The sequence below is a fragment of the Carassius gibelio genome, chromosome A16, assembly GCF_023724105.1.
Source record: "Carassius gibelio isolate Cgi1373 ecotype wild population from Czech Republic chromosome A16, carGib1.2-hapl.c, whole genome shotgun sequence".
In the NCBI taxonomy this organism is placed as follows: Eukaryota; Metazoa; Chordata; class Actinopteri; order Cypriniformes; family Cyprinidae; genus Carassius; species Carassius gibelio.
The window spans coordinates 4,995,658-5,013,562 of record NC_068386.1 but is presented as its reverse complement, the minus strand read 5'-3'; the positions used below and the strand labels follow the sequence as shown (position 1 = coordinate 5,013,562).

General features: G+C 37.9%; 1 protein-coding gene across 2 annotated transcripts in view; it reads right to left on the bottom strand.

Moving 5' to 3' along the window:
• The window catches only part of LOC128029983 (zinc finger protein ZFPM2), a 135,086-nt gene that overhangs the window by 56,875 nt on the left and 60,306 nt on the right, over positions 1-17,905 (bottom strand). For both annotated transcript variants that reach the window (XM_052617431.1, XM_052617432.1), the window contains one exon: positions 9,604-9,722. In XM_052617431.1, coding sequence (XP_052473391.1) covers positions 9,604-9,722 — 119 coding nt within the window. The remainder of the gene's footprint in view (positions 1-9,603; positions 9,723-17,905) is intronic.

Sequence of the window (17,905 nt, the reverse complement as noted above, 5' to 3'; positions counted from 1 at the left end):
GATATAAGACAACTCATTTGCTAAAAGCGAGCCTAACTTGGCTCCAATCTCAAAACTAGCAATATATCACACGTTTATTCACTTGAAAGGCAATTTCAGAACGGAATGCCAAGACTGGCTCGTCGGCGCACTTCAAAATATGTGCATGTACGTGAAAGGACGGCCAACATCTCCTGGATTTCACCACCAATTAACCATCTCCGCTTCACACGGTGGAATGTTGAATTCCAACAGGGGAATCGAGATTGCAAGTGAAAACTATTGTGGATTATCTCGGCTACTTTTCAAGGAAGTTGTTTCAGTGTCCCACAAGTGGAGTCTTGACAGTGACAGATGGCAAAGCAGCTGGCATCGCTCAAACTCTTCTCCCTTGTGCTAGATTTTCTCCCTCAGTGTTCGCCGTGGATTCTGCCGTGGCGTATTCCAACACCTTTGGCAAGACGTGGCGCAAACCGAGGGAGACAACACTGTGGACAAACTTATGTTGTTTCTTGCTAATTCAGATTTGATTGAGGTTATGCAAAATATCAAACTTCAGGGCACTTTAGGCGGGTGTTAGTTTCTACTTCTTAAGAGACAAAAAATAATTTCCCAAAGCAAAACCATTGATGTCAGTTCATATGGAGGCACTATAAGTTTCATTTGAAACTATTGCAGTTACTGTTTGCTGCTAGTGTGGTTCATAACCAGCTTTCATGAACATAAAACCACCACTGACCAAAAGAAACAGATGATCAAAGAGAGAAATGTTTAAATATCTAGTGTGAAAACAAAAACGGCAAGTTCCCAAAAATACAGTAAAATATTTGTATTCATGTTGATTTTTTTTGAACAGTTATCCCATTTTCAAAACATAAAATTATTTAAATCAGTCTAATGTGGTGTGTAATATTTTGGGGAAAAAGGGAGATGGCGTTTGTCGCGGCTTGGAAAATAAGGGAGAAAACATGACCTAATAACTCTGCGAATATCACATTTTGTGTATATTTAAAAGATTACTTTACGATACTTACCAGATACAATACTGATTTTGGTGGAAACTCTTATAAAACAATAAAAAAAAGGCATTTATGGCATTTTGGAACCAAACTCTTCTCACACACACACACACACACATATATATATATATTAGTAATAATAAAAGATTATACCAAAAATCTTTAACCTTGACCTTTAATGGCACTTTATGCTCAAATGTAATTATTTATTTTTGTTATAACTTAATATCACTTCATTATCCCTATTCTTTTCAGAAAATGAATAAAGTACATTCAGTAAGACTTTTAACAGTGTTAGCTTTGGTGTAATTACAGTGCAGATCCTGCTCTTTCTCCAAGTCCAGATGGATGAAATATCCTGACACATTTTCCCTGACTGATTCATGCTGGCTAATATGTCCCCTAATACATCGAGAGCGCATGTCACCAGAGTCTCAGCCAGTCTCAGTACTGATTTGAGGTCACTTTTGCTCTTGAGGACCACCAAACATCTCACTGGTGTACGTCAGTGACTCCTTCGACTCATTAAGTGAAAATAAGCAACCAAACTTGCAAACTTATCTACCTAGTCCTTTTTGACTCTTCAGTAATATAGTCACAGAAGGCTGTGTATCACAGTGATTCCACCATGGTGCATTCATGCAAAAGTAGTAATATGATAAAATACACCGCTGCTTGATAAATTAAGCATTGAATGTAATAATCATAAAAATAAATAGTTCACTAGCCTAATGCTAGCCTGTTCTCACAACCACCGTTGTGTTGCATTCTTCTGGAAAAATCTCGTGGGCTATTTTATGTTAATACAGCCTTTCAAATCTTCCAAATGCAGCTCCTGGCGCTTACGCTCAAATAAAATAAAGTATCCAGTTTGTTGCCCACCGACTGAAAGGAAAGAGCCCTTGTCAAATGACATCTATGTGGATGTATCATTCACAAACTTGACACCATGAATTGTGACGTGGCGTTTAACGGTGTCTTCGCCCTGATTGTGCTAAACTATGTAGCCATCACTTCAGTCACAAAGCGTCGGCCGCTTATCGCTTCCCCCCATATCTGTTTGCCTGCTTGGGACATGCAGTGATGAAGAGGAGAAGGGGGAAATGTCAGGTTCACTTGTAGATCAAGTCGAGCATGTATTATCTCAGCTCTAGTCATCTGCGGCCCCAGCAGCCGCTGGCACTGTGAGGAGAGAAAACACACACCCCCCGTTTCCTGTCAGAGAGGATCCCTCAGAGAGAGAGAGAGAGAGAGAGAGAGAGGAAGAATAAATCCCAAACACCCCTCCGCTGCTAGGTCATGACCTCAGGGACCACTAGTCAACACTAATTAACATTCACATGGTGAGAGATGGGTAAAACTTTATGAATGACTGTTTGTGAAGCTTTCTGTAGAATTTTAGTGATTCAACATTATGATAGTAGTCAAGTACATGTGCTAAGTTTAATTTCATCACACTGAGAGGATACTTAAACCTTGACCAAACATTACAATACAACTAAATCCAAAATAAAATTTATATCACTACACTGATTATATAACTTCCTGAATTCAGAGCAAAGAACAGAACTCAACATCCTCATCTAGCACAGGAGCTTCAGTTCCATCTAGATAATAAGCAAACATTCTTTACTGAATCTATTCCAGGTTTTTTAGGCTATCATCACTGAAAAGAGCAAAAGCGTTAGCTCAGTGAAAGCCTATATGGCAGATTTGTGTCTGATCAGCTGTATTCAGTCGCGCTCTCACACAAAACAAATCATTTTTTTGTTTATTTTCTATTTCACTTGAATTTACTTCATGTTGGATTCTATTACCTTGAAAACCGAGCACATACTTGGTAAAGCTGCTGAAGATATGACTGCTGGACCTCCTGTGTCTTTATTCCAGGGTATAATAACCCCTGATAATTAGTTAGCAAGCTTAATAATAATGAACAAGATCTGTTCAAATAAATATGACTCATGAACTACTCAATAAAAAGAGATTTTAGTGTCAAAATTGGCCTTATTTACTTTGCTAATACACAAATCCTGTCTTATTGTGCTTATTCCAAAAGAGAAGAAAGTTGGCCTTCGTAAAATTATTTCAAAATGTAATTATTTAGCCCTTGTCCTCCAACCACCTGTCAAGCAGAGACAGATTTTCACAATCCAATCATTTCCTGATTAATAAAATGCCCTTCTCTATAGTTTCATTTAGAAATATGTCACATTACAGAAGTATGATGGGTCGTGAACATCATTTCATGTTGATGTTAAAGGGCGTGTTGTTTGAATTTCTCTTTAAAGCTGCCTTCAAGTCATGTTGGAATGATTGTATTTGGGAACTGAGTGCACATGAACGTCACAGCATCATCATAATTACCAGCAAGAAACTCTGGATTTTCTATGAACACCAAAATTCTGAGTTAAGATATTGTTATTTAAAAAAAAAAAACATGGCGAAACCTAATTGGTATTGGTTTAAAATGCAGTTGTTGAGTGTACAATTTTGCATGCTAGAAAATAATATGAATTCTCTCTGTTCATGAGGCAACAGGTTTGTGCAGCACAACTACATTTCCCATCATTCTCTGTCACACTATGCAAAAGATTTCTGAAATAATCATCCAGCGTGTCTTCCTGTTATGAACAAAATCAACTGATTGCTCATTTGAATTTGTGATTAATCTGAATTTCCCAGGACGCATTAGTCTTCACAGGACAGAACACATACTGTTCTGTTTAACTGGACAATGAGTAATAAAACTGAAAATGTTTAATCATACTCTCAGAGGAAATAGCAAATCTCATGTTGAGGACAAAAGGTGCCTCAAACTTCTCAAAAGAAGTTCCGTCAGTCTAGAATAATTTCTTACCTGATTTCAGTTACTAAAAACTACATTCTGAACTTGAGATGCATTTAAGTGATTGTAAACTACTTTTGCACAAAATAGGATTATAGACTACAATTCAAAAATCTGAATTGGTAAAATTATTTTGTATTTTTGCTCAGCAAAGCTGCATTTATTTGATCATCTATACATTAAAAACAGTAATATTGTGAAATATTAATACAATGTACATGAACTGCTTTTCTATATATTTTCTGCATCATTACTCCAGTCTTCAGTGTCAAATGATCTTTCAGATATCATTCTAAAATGCCCATTTGGTGCTCAAGAAACATTTGTATTATAATCAATGTTAACTTAAAGCTGCAGTAGGTAACTTTTGTAAAAATATATTTTTTACATATTTGTTAAACCTGTCGTTATGTCCTGACAGTAGAATATGAGACAGATAATCTATGAAAAAATCAAGCTCTTCTGGCTCCTCCCAGTGGTACTATTGCCATTTGCAGAAACTCCATCGCTCCTGGTAAAAAATAACCAATCAGAGCTGCGGTCCGTAACTTTGTTGGTGTTCAAAATGTAGAAAAATTTATATAATAAGCGAGTACACCATGAATCCATTTTCCAAACCGTGTTTTTAGCTTGTCATGAATCACTAGGGTGCACCTATAATAAGTGTTAATATTCGGACTATTTTAGATTGCTTCGGGGGTACCGCGGCGGAGTAACCCAGTACCTTTGTGATTCTTCATAGACATAAACAGAGAGAAGTAGTTCCGGCTACGATGTTCTTCCGCAAGACGCAAGCAGTTCTGTTTATTAACCGCTAGAGCGTCAAAAGTCACCAACTGCAGCTTTAATATGTTTTGATCAACTTAATGCATCTTTGGTGAATAAAAGTATTAGTTACTAATTTTATAAAATCTTACTGACCCACACAAAACCTTGACCCTAATTATTAAACTTCAGTCTCTAGTTTGTCCTATACTATTATAATTTTTCCAAGCAAATGTGATTGTTTGCCTGGAGGACAATAATACCCCATCGATTTACACTGAGCCAAATATAGAGAACCGGGCATCACAGAGACTTCATTGTGAACACAAATAAACACAGACTTTCTTCATAAAATGTAGTTGCATGTTGATTTTACATGCACTGTCACTTTTCAACCAGACACTTAAAGCAGAGCCATTTTCGTTTCAGCAGCAGAGATGTCAGTAGTCTAGTGACTTGTTAAAGCCCAGCAAAGTAATTGATGCATGCAATCGCAAATTGGTTCCCCGCCTAAACTTCAGGCCTATTATTTTATTAGATAAAGCCACATTTGGGTTGCCAAAATAATTTGTGTGTCCAACAAAGAATTAAAATCCCATTAAAGCTCACGAGCAGGCGACATTACAAAAAGTGAGATATTCTCTCTGATAAATATGGCCTCAGATATACAGTATATAAGATCTATATGAGCATGACGTGCCAAATATACAGTTGTGCGAGATCTCTCACTTATGAGCAAATGAACCCCACTTGCATATATAATTAGATGTAAGTGTAAATAATTGGTTATGCATGTGCCAACACGAGTATGATGTTTGTCTGTGTGCGTATGTGCGCGCTCCACTCTCAAGTCCCACTGATTCTTCTTTCCAGCCATGTTGAATCCTCTTTTCTTATCAGAGCAGTGCAGGCCTGCATCAGGCGCTCCTTGCTATGACAGAGGCTACAACAATAGGCATGCGATACCGCTGCTTAGCGCTGCGTTTCGGAGGGGAAACCTGCCACAGGCACAGATTACCAACACACACACACACACACACAGACATTCACTCTCTCTCCCTTTCAAACACACGCACCCACTCCCACAAAATAGATTGCAGCCACCAAAACAAAACATTTTTCCAAAGGCCCGGCTCTTGATTAATGAAGTAATGACAAGAAGAAAAATATAATTTCAGCATGAAAAAAAAATCCACTGCCACTTGTTCAAGTTTGGGACAAACAATAAACCTATAGGAGAAGCAAGAGGACAGCAAAGAGGAGAAGATAAAACCGAACGATGGTTGGAATTATTCCTCATGCTCATTCGATACACTGAATTACAGTATAAAAACAATCCAGGAGCCCAACTGACACTGGTTCACCCAAATCATTTCTGCAGCTGTGGACACTACACATATACAAACACATGCTACATGCACCAAAAGAGTCTGACTCCTGGTTTATCGCTTGTGCTGGCTCATGAAACCTCCACAGAGGAATCTAGATTGCTCAGAGGATGCTCTTTCATAGCTCAAGAGACCTCAGAGTTGTCTTTATTTCAGATGATTCTCCTACAATTCCTTGAAAAAACAGACTTGGAATCTCAGCAGTTTAAGATCTCTTCTGAAAGTCTATGCAAGATCACCGGGGTCTTTTTCAAAAGAGAAACACCTGAGGAGCATTTGCAACAGGCAATTCAGCCTCGAGAAGAGAAACCAGTGGGATAAAGAGAGTTTTATTTAGGAATATTATTTCCTATGGGCATCCCTGAACATATTAACTAATGGTCGACTTATTTTTATTTTTTATCAATTTAAAAAAACAGATGATGACAAACACTTCACACAAGATTTACCAAGGTTGTGCAACATTCATAAATGAATTGAGAATGCATTTCCAATTTCATTTAAATTGAGGTAGCAGCAATTTGTAGAACTAAAATGAGCTGAAACAAAAATAAATTAATTTAACTGCATTACAGTATGCATAATTTTTAACTAACAAAGGAAAGTTTATTTTTTTAAATAGGCCTTACACACAAATAAAGAGATATTAAAAATAAAAAAACATTTTTTACTTTGTTTTTATCTTGTTTTTGTTTTTATAATACCTATTCATATATATGTGTTCCATTGCGTCAATCATTGTGTTCCTGTAGCTCAATTGGTAAAGCATTGTGCTATCAAGCGCAAGGTTGGGGGTTCGATTCCCCTGGGAACACATGGGTAAAAATTGATAGCCTGAATGCGCTTTAAGTCGCTTTGGATAAAAACTTATGCTAAATGCATACATTTACATTTTTTTAATTAAATTAAAAAATTTATATATATATATATATATATATATATATATATATATATATATAATATATATTTTTTTTTTTTTTTTTTTTTTTTTTAACAAACCTTTTTAATTAGAGAAATGCTCATTCATTTGATGAACACTGAACTAAAAGCCATACTTAACTAACTGCCATCTTGGAAGGGGCCCGTAAATCTTTAGTTCATTATTAGGTTGTTTCAAAATCAATTATTAACACTTAAATTGCACACTGGGCAGCGAGAGAGGTGCTGAGCCACAGGCCACAGTCAGAGTTGAGTCCAGGCCCAGTAATTACTGTGATGAAGACACCTGCTACTCAATAGCTTCGACCCACACCGGCTGCCCGGCCCCCAGATGGCAGACATTTATGTCTGAGTGCCATTATTAATTTGTGTTAATTTGGTGGTGGTGGACAGGCTCGTCGCTCACCTGTGTAGGGGCTGCTGGGTAATTGAGCTCTAATGGCCTGATTGATCGGCAGGAGAGGAGAGAGCTCAGGAGACTATCACTCAGCAGTTCAAGTATCCACCGGACACTGACACCACAATATATCTTCTATCAATTTGCAAGTCACTTCCGTCACATTTCAAAGAACAACTCTGTTGAAGCAGCCTGTCTTGCAATTTTGTTCACATCTTCAATCATTTCAATTCTTCAATTACTGTATTTCTGACATAAAAATAGTGTCTCGCAAGGAATGATTCACTGTTCAAACAGCTTTTGGAGATCTGCTCCAGAGTGTTTAATCAATAACTGCGATCATAGATAGAGTGACTCACTGAGTCGTGAATCATTTGAGTGAATCGTTTGAATGGAACGAAGATGGATGGCATGCAGACTTGGGCATCTGAGGAGTTTCATGTGCAAACACGGCAGAGCGTAGCATCATAAGCTCCAAGAAGCCCTCTGGTCTCCATTGACTTTTCCGTACATCAGATGTTTGATATGCCCTCCACACTGATAAGCCCTCATCATGTGACCCTATCTCTGCACCACAGAGGCATAGATCTCTCTCACTTGCTCACCCAAGTAGGGCGACATCACTCAGTTCAAGATGCAGAATGAACCGCAAACGCCTCTCCTACTTCACCATATTCAAGAGATGGACACATTTCTCTTCATTTTCTTTCACATGCACAATCTTAAAAAATATTGGCACCATTGGTTCCATTAATATCCAATATTGAACCCTTCAATTAGGGATTCACTGCAATGAAAATTAAATAATAAATAATAAATAAAAAATAAAGTTATGAGTTATGCGTTTGAGTCATTCCATATAAATAATCACAGTATCCAAACTCCTCGCAGACTTTTACTTACGTTTCTTAACAGGGTAAATATGAGATTCGTTACAATTTTAATAACTATTGCTTAAAGGTACAGGTTGTAGGACCTGCCACTAGAGGGTACACTATCAAAACAATAACAATCGCGTGGTTTGATGACGCTAAGGAGGAGCGTGGAATGATGGGATTTGTTGTCTTCTACCCAACCGCTTACGGCAATCAATCATGGATTTAACGCGAGTTAAACGATTTGTGCTAGTAGATTACATACAAAGTCAATGCAAAGACGCGATCAGACTATGGATCAGACGCGGGTCTAGAGACGCGATGCCCCGCATTTGGCGTGTATGCCCCATAATACTAATCTTGTTGAGTGTAAGTTTTCTGTAAAGATACGAATCAAAACAACTCACCTGTCAAGTAAAACACAAGCGAGATCGGCATCTCTTTCTAGTTGAAGTTTGTCGCGAAGCTACTTCCGCATTTGTCCATGACACTGTTGTCATGTGGTTTCTACGTCAGTAAAGGCGGTAACAAAGGGTAACTAAAAGTCATTGAAAGGCGACTGCACTACCCCCCCCGGTCACTGTTAAGAATGGGAATTTTCTCATGATTTACAAGTAGTTGAAAACATTACAGATATTGCTAGTAATCTGCTGGACAAAATATATAAAACTAGCAAAATGGTTTTTGGATATTTTACTGCAAATATCTTACAAATTGTACCTTTAATTAATCCACATTCAAAATGGAATGTTAAATCCTAAAGGATTCCTCTTTCTGCCCGTGCATTTAGGTCAACACGTTCCTCTTTTCCGCTCTTTCTTTAACGGCTGAAGGATCATAACAGCAGCTTGGGCCTAACTGGAAGAATCATCAAGAACAACATCAAATCTAGTAGATGTAATATCAGTCAAGAATTTAGTAATAAAATGTGCAGATGAAAAGGTTCAAAGCACAAAGGAGGTCATTTTGTGGTCAGTTTGATGCTTGAATGTACAAGTTACAAAGGGTTATGATCTAATATGTAACACAATTAACATCCGTTTATGTTCAGTAATCTTTCTCTTATGTTAATATGCAAATTATGGACTTCAAGGAAAATAAGCTTCACCCTTTAAAACTGAGAGCTTCATGTATTAACAAACACTGAGAATCTGTTAAAGGTGAGGTGTGTAATTTATGCTCTAGAAGGATTGCCCAAAAATTATATTCCCCACCCACCAAAAAAGTTTCAAACCAGTCTCTAAAACCACCCAAACCAATGCCTCTGGTTCAGGCAATGACCGATCTTTCTGTTTTAACATTTTATTTAATTTGGTGTCATTTTCTTTAAGTAGGGCATGAAGTGCATCCTTTACCTTTTACCCTCATCAACATTCAACTTGAGATAACGTACCTGAGCATCTGTGTTCAGCTCAATTTTCCCCTCGAAAGGCCCCCATGTGGTTCCTACAGGAAGCTGCTGGCGGCTGTGAATCCGTCGCTCTCCATCTTTGTTGAACAGGTCCAGCTCTCCTGTGAGACAGAACAGGCCAGACAGTCAGTGTCACACAATAAATCCTTCAAGTTGACTGTAAATATATTTAGGATGAGTGAACAACAGCATCAAAATTTGCTACAATATTTCCTCAAAATGTGTATGCCTTTATTATTTGTAATGAGACTTATCATTAAGAAATACATCCCGTCTATTAAAAAATTTACTATCAAACATAATATATTAAAAGTTTACTTTTATATTTTTATATTTTATAAAAAATATACCCCAGTGAATTGAGACTGGTTCTGTTGTCCAGGGTCACTTATATGTGTGTGTGTGCACTCTCTCTTCTGGGAGAAATGCACATAAAAAGCATTCCGCCCTTTATGACATTATGAAGAGCCATCCCCCCTAAAAATAACTTTCTGAAACTTATACGAACCCCAAAGATGTGTATTTGGCACAGAAACACTCAATCGTACAGGTCCTTCAAAAAAATTAGCATATTGTGATAAAAGTTCATTATTTTCCACAATGTAATGATAAAAATTAAACTTTCATATATTTTAGATTCATTGCACACCAACTGAAATATTTCAGGTCTTTTATTGTTTTAATACTGATGATTTTGGCATACAGCTCATGAAAACCTAGCCTGACTACGTCAGACTTCCTACTTCCACTCAATTTCATTTCGCTTCTGTACTCAGTCTGATACAGCGTCAGAGCTTTCTGTTTGCCACCGGTCTGAAAACAGCCGGGCCAATCAACGAGCAGAGGGCAGGCTCAGAGCCGTGACGTAGATGCTAAGCACCGAGTTTTAAATTGTAGGTTAGAGAAATCGAAAACCGAAACGACCGCGGAAATGGGAAACGAGACATGGGATGCAATTTGCTCTGTTATGGAGAACATTTAACTCTTTTTCAAACTGAAGCCAGAACAAGAAGAGTGTTTAACAACAGGTTTACAGTGGAAATTCAATCATAGATTTGAGTTCGATTCATGATGTCTGTGCTTCGATGCGGCTGTACAGGCGCATAACATACGTCATAACTAAACGTATCTGATTGGCTTACGGGTAACCAATGATTTTAAACTTCAGACAAGCGCCCCCTAGCGAGAGAGAAAACACTTCTCTATTATGCCATTCCAGACTCTGTGTACGAAGCAAAGTGAAGTAGCAGAGTCTGGTATTACCAGGCTAATGAAAACCCAAAATATCTAAAAAAATTAGCATATCATGAAAAGGTTCTCTAAACGAGCTATTAACCTAATCATCTGAATCAACTAATTAACTCTAAACACCTGCAAAAGATTCCTGAGGCTTTTAAAAACTCCCAGCCTGGTTCATTACTCAAAACCGCAATCATGGGTAAGACTGCCAACCTGACTGCTGTCCAGAAGGCCATCATTGACACCCTCAAGCGAGAGGGTAAGACACAGAAAGAAATTTCTGAACGAATAGGCTGTTCCCAGAGTGCTGTATCAAGGCACCTCAGTGGGAAGTCTGTGGGAAGGAAAAAGTGTGGCAAAAAACGCTGCACAACGAGAAGAGATGACAGGACCCTGAGGAAGATTGTGGAGAAGGACCGATTCCAGACCTTGGGGGACCTGCGGAAGCAGTGAACTGAGTCTAGAGTAGAAACATCCAGGTAGGTATTTAACTTGCTTCATGAATACAGAATTCACTGCATGTGTGATCACATGGTTTCTTTTTCATAAAAACCATAATTTGAGCATCATAGCATGTTTTCCTGCCTCCTCTATCGAGTGACTGCAATATTTGCTACAGACTCCAGCACCTGTTCTCAGAGCTGATGGCGATCAGATGCAGCGTATCAAACCGCTGGGATGCTAACTCCTCTTGAAAGAGCGTCTTTCGCTCTCTGATAAAACCTCGCTGAGATGTTACAGGCTTACCGGCTGGCGGCTTGGGCTCTATTTCTGTTTTTCCATGAAGGGGGCCGAGGCCTCTTGTTAGTAGCACTGAGCTCGGAGTTAATTAACCGTGTCACGGGATAGCACAGCTAGCCCCGCGAGTTCCCTGTGAGCTGCTATCTAATCAGTTAGATTTTGTGTGCTTTTTTAGGACAGTGATTAATCAAACAGTTATTATAATAGACTGCCTGGTCATGACTCTCGTTTCTCGAGGGCTAGGGGGCTCTTGTCAGGAGGATCTCAAGAGCAGGCTTCCGGCAGGTTTTCATGGCGATGTTGAGAGCTTTTTGGGGCTGACCTGTGACTGAGGGAGATTCATCCCTCGGAGCTTGAGTGCTATCTGCTTTATCATCCCACCAGTGTCCTGTTCGGCTGTGTCACAGCACTTATAACAACAGCAGAGCTCTTTACAGTGAGGCGGGGACTGAGAATCTGTACCACATTGAAAATATTTACGTGAATTGTTTGCAAAGCTCAGAAGTTTTTTCTAAAATCCAAATAAATACACAAATGAGATAATTACTGACAGAATATGGTTTTAAAATAAATATGTATGGCATACTCCACATTTTTAAGAATAAATATTCTTAATTGGCATTGGTGGTTGCATGGTGAACCTTTAACATCCATGGAATCTTTACATTGCACAAAATGTTCTTCATACATTCCTAAAAGTAATTATTTTACTTTGTTTTTGAAGGTTCCATTGCTTCAACATTAATGGAACCTTCCAATGTGCAATAAAAAGGTTCTTAGGTTCTTTAAATAACTGTAAACTTTCTTTGAAGAACCAAAAATATTATTCTATGAACCTTTTTTTTTTAAGAGCCTATATTATGGGTAATGAAAGTTCAAAATTTTGGTTTTGGGAGTCCAAAACACTTTCATTGTCTTATAAAATGCATTTATTTTTATTTTACTTGATCAAAAACTAAATCCTAAATGATTTGCTTAACTAATTTTGTTTCAAACCCCTCCTTTGCATGACGCTAATCTGTGGTGATTGGTCCGATTCTCATTTTCATTTCATCGTGCCTCTAATGCCTGATAAAGCAGAGTTTGTGAGTGCAGTGCTGCTTTGTGTAAAGTGTTACCACGGAAACCGCTCTTTTACCATCTATCAGATTTCCTCTGGCTCCGCAACAGCCGTCCAAACAACGAACAGAGGGCGGGCTTAGAGCCATGACGTAGACGCTAAGCCAAGCGCAATCGCTGAATTTAAGATTGTAGTTTAGGTTCTGGAAATCGAAAACGATCACAGATTTGGAGACAAGGGATGCAATTCGTTCTGTTGTGGAAAATATTTCCTGCATTTGCCTACTGAAGCCCGAACAAAAAGAGTGTTTGTTTCACATTTGGAATGGAGGTGATGTAGTGGACCTACTCCTGCAGGTTTTGGGAAAAGTTTACCTTATTGAACAGTGTTACCAGAAGTACCACATATTGCCAAAACATTTAGAAATTGTATTATGGTAATACAGTATTATGGTTTGTACTACTGTAGTATGATGTTTGACAGGAAAAAAACAACCAACATGTGCTGCTTTTAGGGATGCACCAGCACCATATTAAAATTATGGCCAATAATTCAATGGCCAATATTTCTTGCCATGTTATGGTTACTAGCAATAAATGACAAAAACTAAAATGTATATTATTTTGCTTAAATTAACTAATTCAGTTTAGTAGTCACATTATAATGTATAGTATGAAAAATCTATATTCATTATAGAATTATCTGAAGATTCTAGTTTATAATTAAATTGAATACATATAAAAAAATATATAATAAGTGATCATTAGATGATGACACAACAAAACAGAATTTTTTTTGCATGCACATTGAAATATCCAATACTGACAGATCCCGATACAGTATTGATATTTTGCACATCCAAAAACTGCTTGTAAAGACCATAAATAAATAATAATGTAATTATTCAATCCTATGATAAATATCAAAATACCATGGTACTTCCAGAGTACTTGCATGTGATATACTGCATGTGAAACCCTACTTATATACTGCATGCTAGAAGAATTATTTGAACTAATGCCTTCATTGCACGTTATGGAGCTCAGCGGAGATATTGGGAGAATTTGGGAGGCGGGGGGGTCTCTCTGAAGCCTGTCGTGTTCCTGCCAGCCTGTTGGAAGGTGGGGAACCTCATTAAAGAGAAATAATTAAGGGCTGGAGCGCAGCTGGTCCACATCACAGGCAGGCTAAATCTATGGTAGCCCACCACCGCTTGATGTGCTCTGTTTCTACTCTGATAAGACCTCGTGGCCTTTCGCCATGATCGCACAAGTTTCTCTTTAGCCCGGCTTGACACTTTCGCTGAAGTCTTCTGTGCATCCCAAGCTGGGGTGAATGAGGAAGGTGTGCAGCAAGAGGACATCTGAAGTCCAAATGCTGGTAAGTACGAGCGTGCCAGTCGTCCGCAGAGCATTCCAAGCCACGTCTCGAAACCTCACGTCCCAGCTGGCTCGTCCCAGCTGTTACCGATACGACATGAGCCCGAGAGGCAAGACGACGGCATACGGCTCTGTGTGCGCAATGAGCCAGGCTGCCACCACCGCCATATTTGCCACAAGCATTTAGAAAATGACTCGCCATAGATTACGAGATAAAGATGTACACTCGCAGATTATCTGCTTGGATCTGGCATGCATGCTGATGAAGGCTGGCTCTGGCACTTCATTACTGTACTTTTTATCTAGATTTGCCATGAGTCAAACTAACACTAAAAAATTATGAGCAAATTTAGATTTTAGAGCCTGATATACAAAGTGAAGGATATTGTAGAGCTAATGAAAATGATTACAAATAAGTTCATGGAATAGATTTTATATTTCACAAACGGGTTTATATTTTATTTTATTGTTATTCAGTTTTTGGACATCAAGTGTCAGTCCAAAATTACTTCCAAAATTGATATACATATAAAAAATAAGAAAAAAAACAAGTCAACAAAATTGTTGTTCCACCTAGCAGGAATGTTCAAATTGGCAGGAAAGTAAAAAAATATTCAAGCATAATTATAACCTAAGCTGGTTTGCTGGTCTTGGTCTTTTTAGGTTGGTCTATTTTCTGGTTTCAGAGGGGTTTTTTTGTCAGCAGGTCAGGATTAGAAACCAGCTGGTCAACCAGCTAAACCATTCTGGGAGACCAGCTAGACCTGTTTAAACCAGCTAAGACCATCAACCCAGCTCAATTGAATCTGTGCTTACCTTATCTACCTTAGTTTAAATGTAGTTGCATTTTACTACTTGCATTTAGTATTGTTTTTCCCTGTGCAGCCAATATCAGTGCAAACTGAGGCAAGTTTTTGAGTTACAAGCCATCAGTTGAGTATCAATGAAACAGAAACGGCTAGATTAGTTTAGTAGTGGTAATGAAGCGTACTCAAGCAGAGCTCCCAAAAGCTCTCTCATCAACCAGCGCTGAAATGCCACTATCTTGGCACAGAGGAGCTGTTGACATGAGTGAAGAGAACTCCATCCCCCCGTCCCTCCACTCCTCCCTAGATAAGATCATCTGTCGTTCTTCTCCGGGGTCTGCTCCCCCTCACCATAGATCCCTGGCAGAACCATGAATGTTCCTTTTGTGTGCACAGATCTTCCTTTGATAGCCCCAAAAAGATGCTGCACGCGGCAACTGTTTGTTTCCCCCCGTGACGGAGGGATGATGGGGGATGGAGGGGGTCACATTTCCCACCTCTAAAATACAGACAAAAATTGTAGTTTTCAGGAATCAACAAAGACAACAATTACAATGTCAAAACACAGGAAGAGAAAGAAACTACCTTTTGGAAAGAAGGTGACAAAAGTTGACATTCTTTCTCCAAACACAGACCAACCAAACAACTACATTTGCTAAAAGATGTTAAAAATGATTTTCAAGAACTAGTTGCAAATTATGTCATTTTTCTAATATTGTTGGCAGATTTTTCATCTTGCACAACCCAAACTGTGTCTTGCACCCATAAAGTCACTAGTTACATTTACATTTAATCATTTAGCAGACGCTTTTATCCAAAGCGAATTACAAATGAGAACAATAGAAGCAATCTGACCAATAAGAGAACAACAACAAGTGCCATAGTATAGTTAGCTAAAACATTAACTGTCTTTAAGGGGTCGTATGATGCAATTAAAAAAATTTCTTTCTCTTTGGAGTGTTACAAGCTCTTGGTGCATAAAGAAGATCTGTAAAGTTGCAAAGACTAAAGTCTCAAATTCTTTATAAAAGTTCAGACTCGTCCACACCCCCCTAAAACGGCTCGTTCTAACAATCCCCCTACACATCTACGTCAGTATGGGGGAAGATTTGCATAACGCCGCCCAGATGTTCGCACAAAGAAGGAAGGCGTACCTTTAATTCTCGTTGTACTGTGTGTGCCGCTGTTTCGTTGAGAAAGCGAAACTACATTGTGTGGCCTTCCAAAAGAGGACACGACTAGAAATCATGTTTATTTCATGTTTATAATGGGTTGTTTATGTCTTGTCGATCCGACTGGACAGGGCATCACAATATGTTATGGGGCGTAACATTTCTGTCACACCCTTGAGGTATTCGGCCAATCAGAATGTACGGGATAACTGGCCAATCAGAGCACACCTCGCTATTCAGACCGATGAGCTTTGTAAAAATCGATACGTTTCAGAAGGTGGGGCATAGAGGAGAAACAATTATGTACAGTATGTGGAAAATAATGTGTTTTTTGAACCTCAAACTGCATAAACACATTTCATTGCACCAAATACACCAAATAATGTTCTTTTTAGCAGCATCATATGACCCCTTTAAAGATAGTCTTTAAACCCCTTTAAATCCAACATGCCTATTCAAACAGAGCGTTCTGATGAGGGGGCCAAAACAGGACAGAAAATAGCCTACTATTTCTAAATTACAAAGTTTTCAAAGTAAAATTTTTGCTAACATTATAAGTGGACTTCAAAGAGCTGTACAAAATAATAAAAAGGCGGTTCATGACTCCTTTAACAGGTACAAATGCCCATCAGCCACATATGACAATACAGGAGTCACTTATCAAGATCTAGAGACGATTATGAAGCAAATGAACATACTGTGAGGAGCACATGGAGAGAAATAGAGAGCTCTGGATCACTCCACAAAAGGTGCAGGAGCTCTGAAGGAGATATGTGATCTGAAATTTTACAGCTGAAGGAGAAATGTCAAAGCGCTTCGATAAGGGAGCGATGAACTTTTCTCCACCCCCCTCCAAACCTCCATTATCAGCTCGAAGAGAAGCAAATGCATCATTTTTATCCCACGGCTTTACTATTATCTCCTCGGCAGACACTTGTTTTAAAACACACAAGGACCTTTTTTACCTTGCGCTCAGTCTCTCTCTCTCTCTCTCTCTCTCTCTCTCTCTCTCTCTCTCTCACATATGCACTCTCTCTCTCTTAATAAACTTACCTCTTGCTACAAAATACTGGAATTTTGGAGTAAGAACATGTATTATTTATGCAAGAAAAAACTGTCTGTCTTACACTTATAATAATTTACTGTGCATTTATAATGGTGCAGTGACGGAATCAAAAGGTAATATGATTCAACCTGAAATATACTACCGCTCAAAAACAACTCTTACTTTTATTCCGCAAGAATGCATTAACTTTATCAAAAGTGACAGTAAAGACATTTAAAACACTATAAAATTTTTCTGTTTCAAAGATATCTTAAAAAAAAAAATGTTTTCACAAAAACATTAAGCAGCAAATCAGTATATTAGAATGATTTCTGAAGGATCATGTGACAATGAATGATACAGAAAATTCAAGCTTTGCCAAAACAGGAATAAATTATATTTTAAAATAAATTAAAATAATAAAGAGTACTTAGTAAAAAAAAAAAAAAATTACATAACTCACCATATTACTGTTTTTACTGTATTTTTGATCAAATAAATGCAGTCTAGGTGATCTTCTTTCAAAAATATTTAAAAAAAAATCTTACCGACCCCAAACCTTTGATTCATGGCATTCTTCATTGCAAAAAAACAAAACAAATATATATAAATATATATATATATAAAGATAAAATCCAATAAATAAAAAAATATATATACAGAATAAAGTTTAATGGATGGTAATAACTACTTATCCATTTTTTTCTTATTTCACTAATAAGTGTGACAAAATGTACAGTTTCAACCCTGATAAATATTATGGTACTGTGCTGAATTCTTACTATTACAGTACTTCAAGAAATACCTTGGTAGTATCTAACTGTCATCTATTTTGTTTTTGT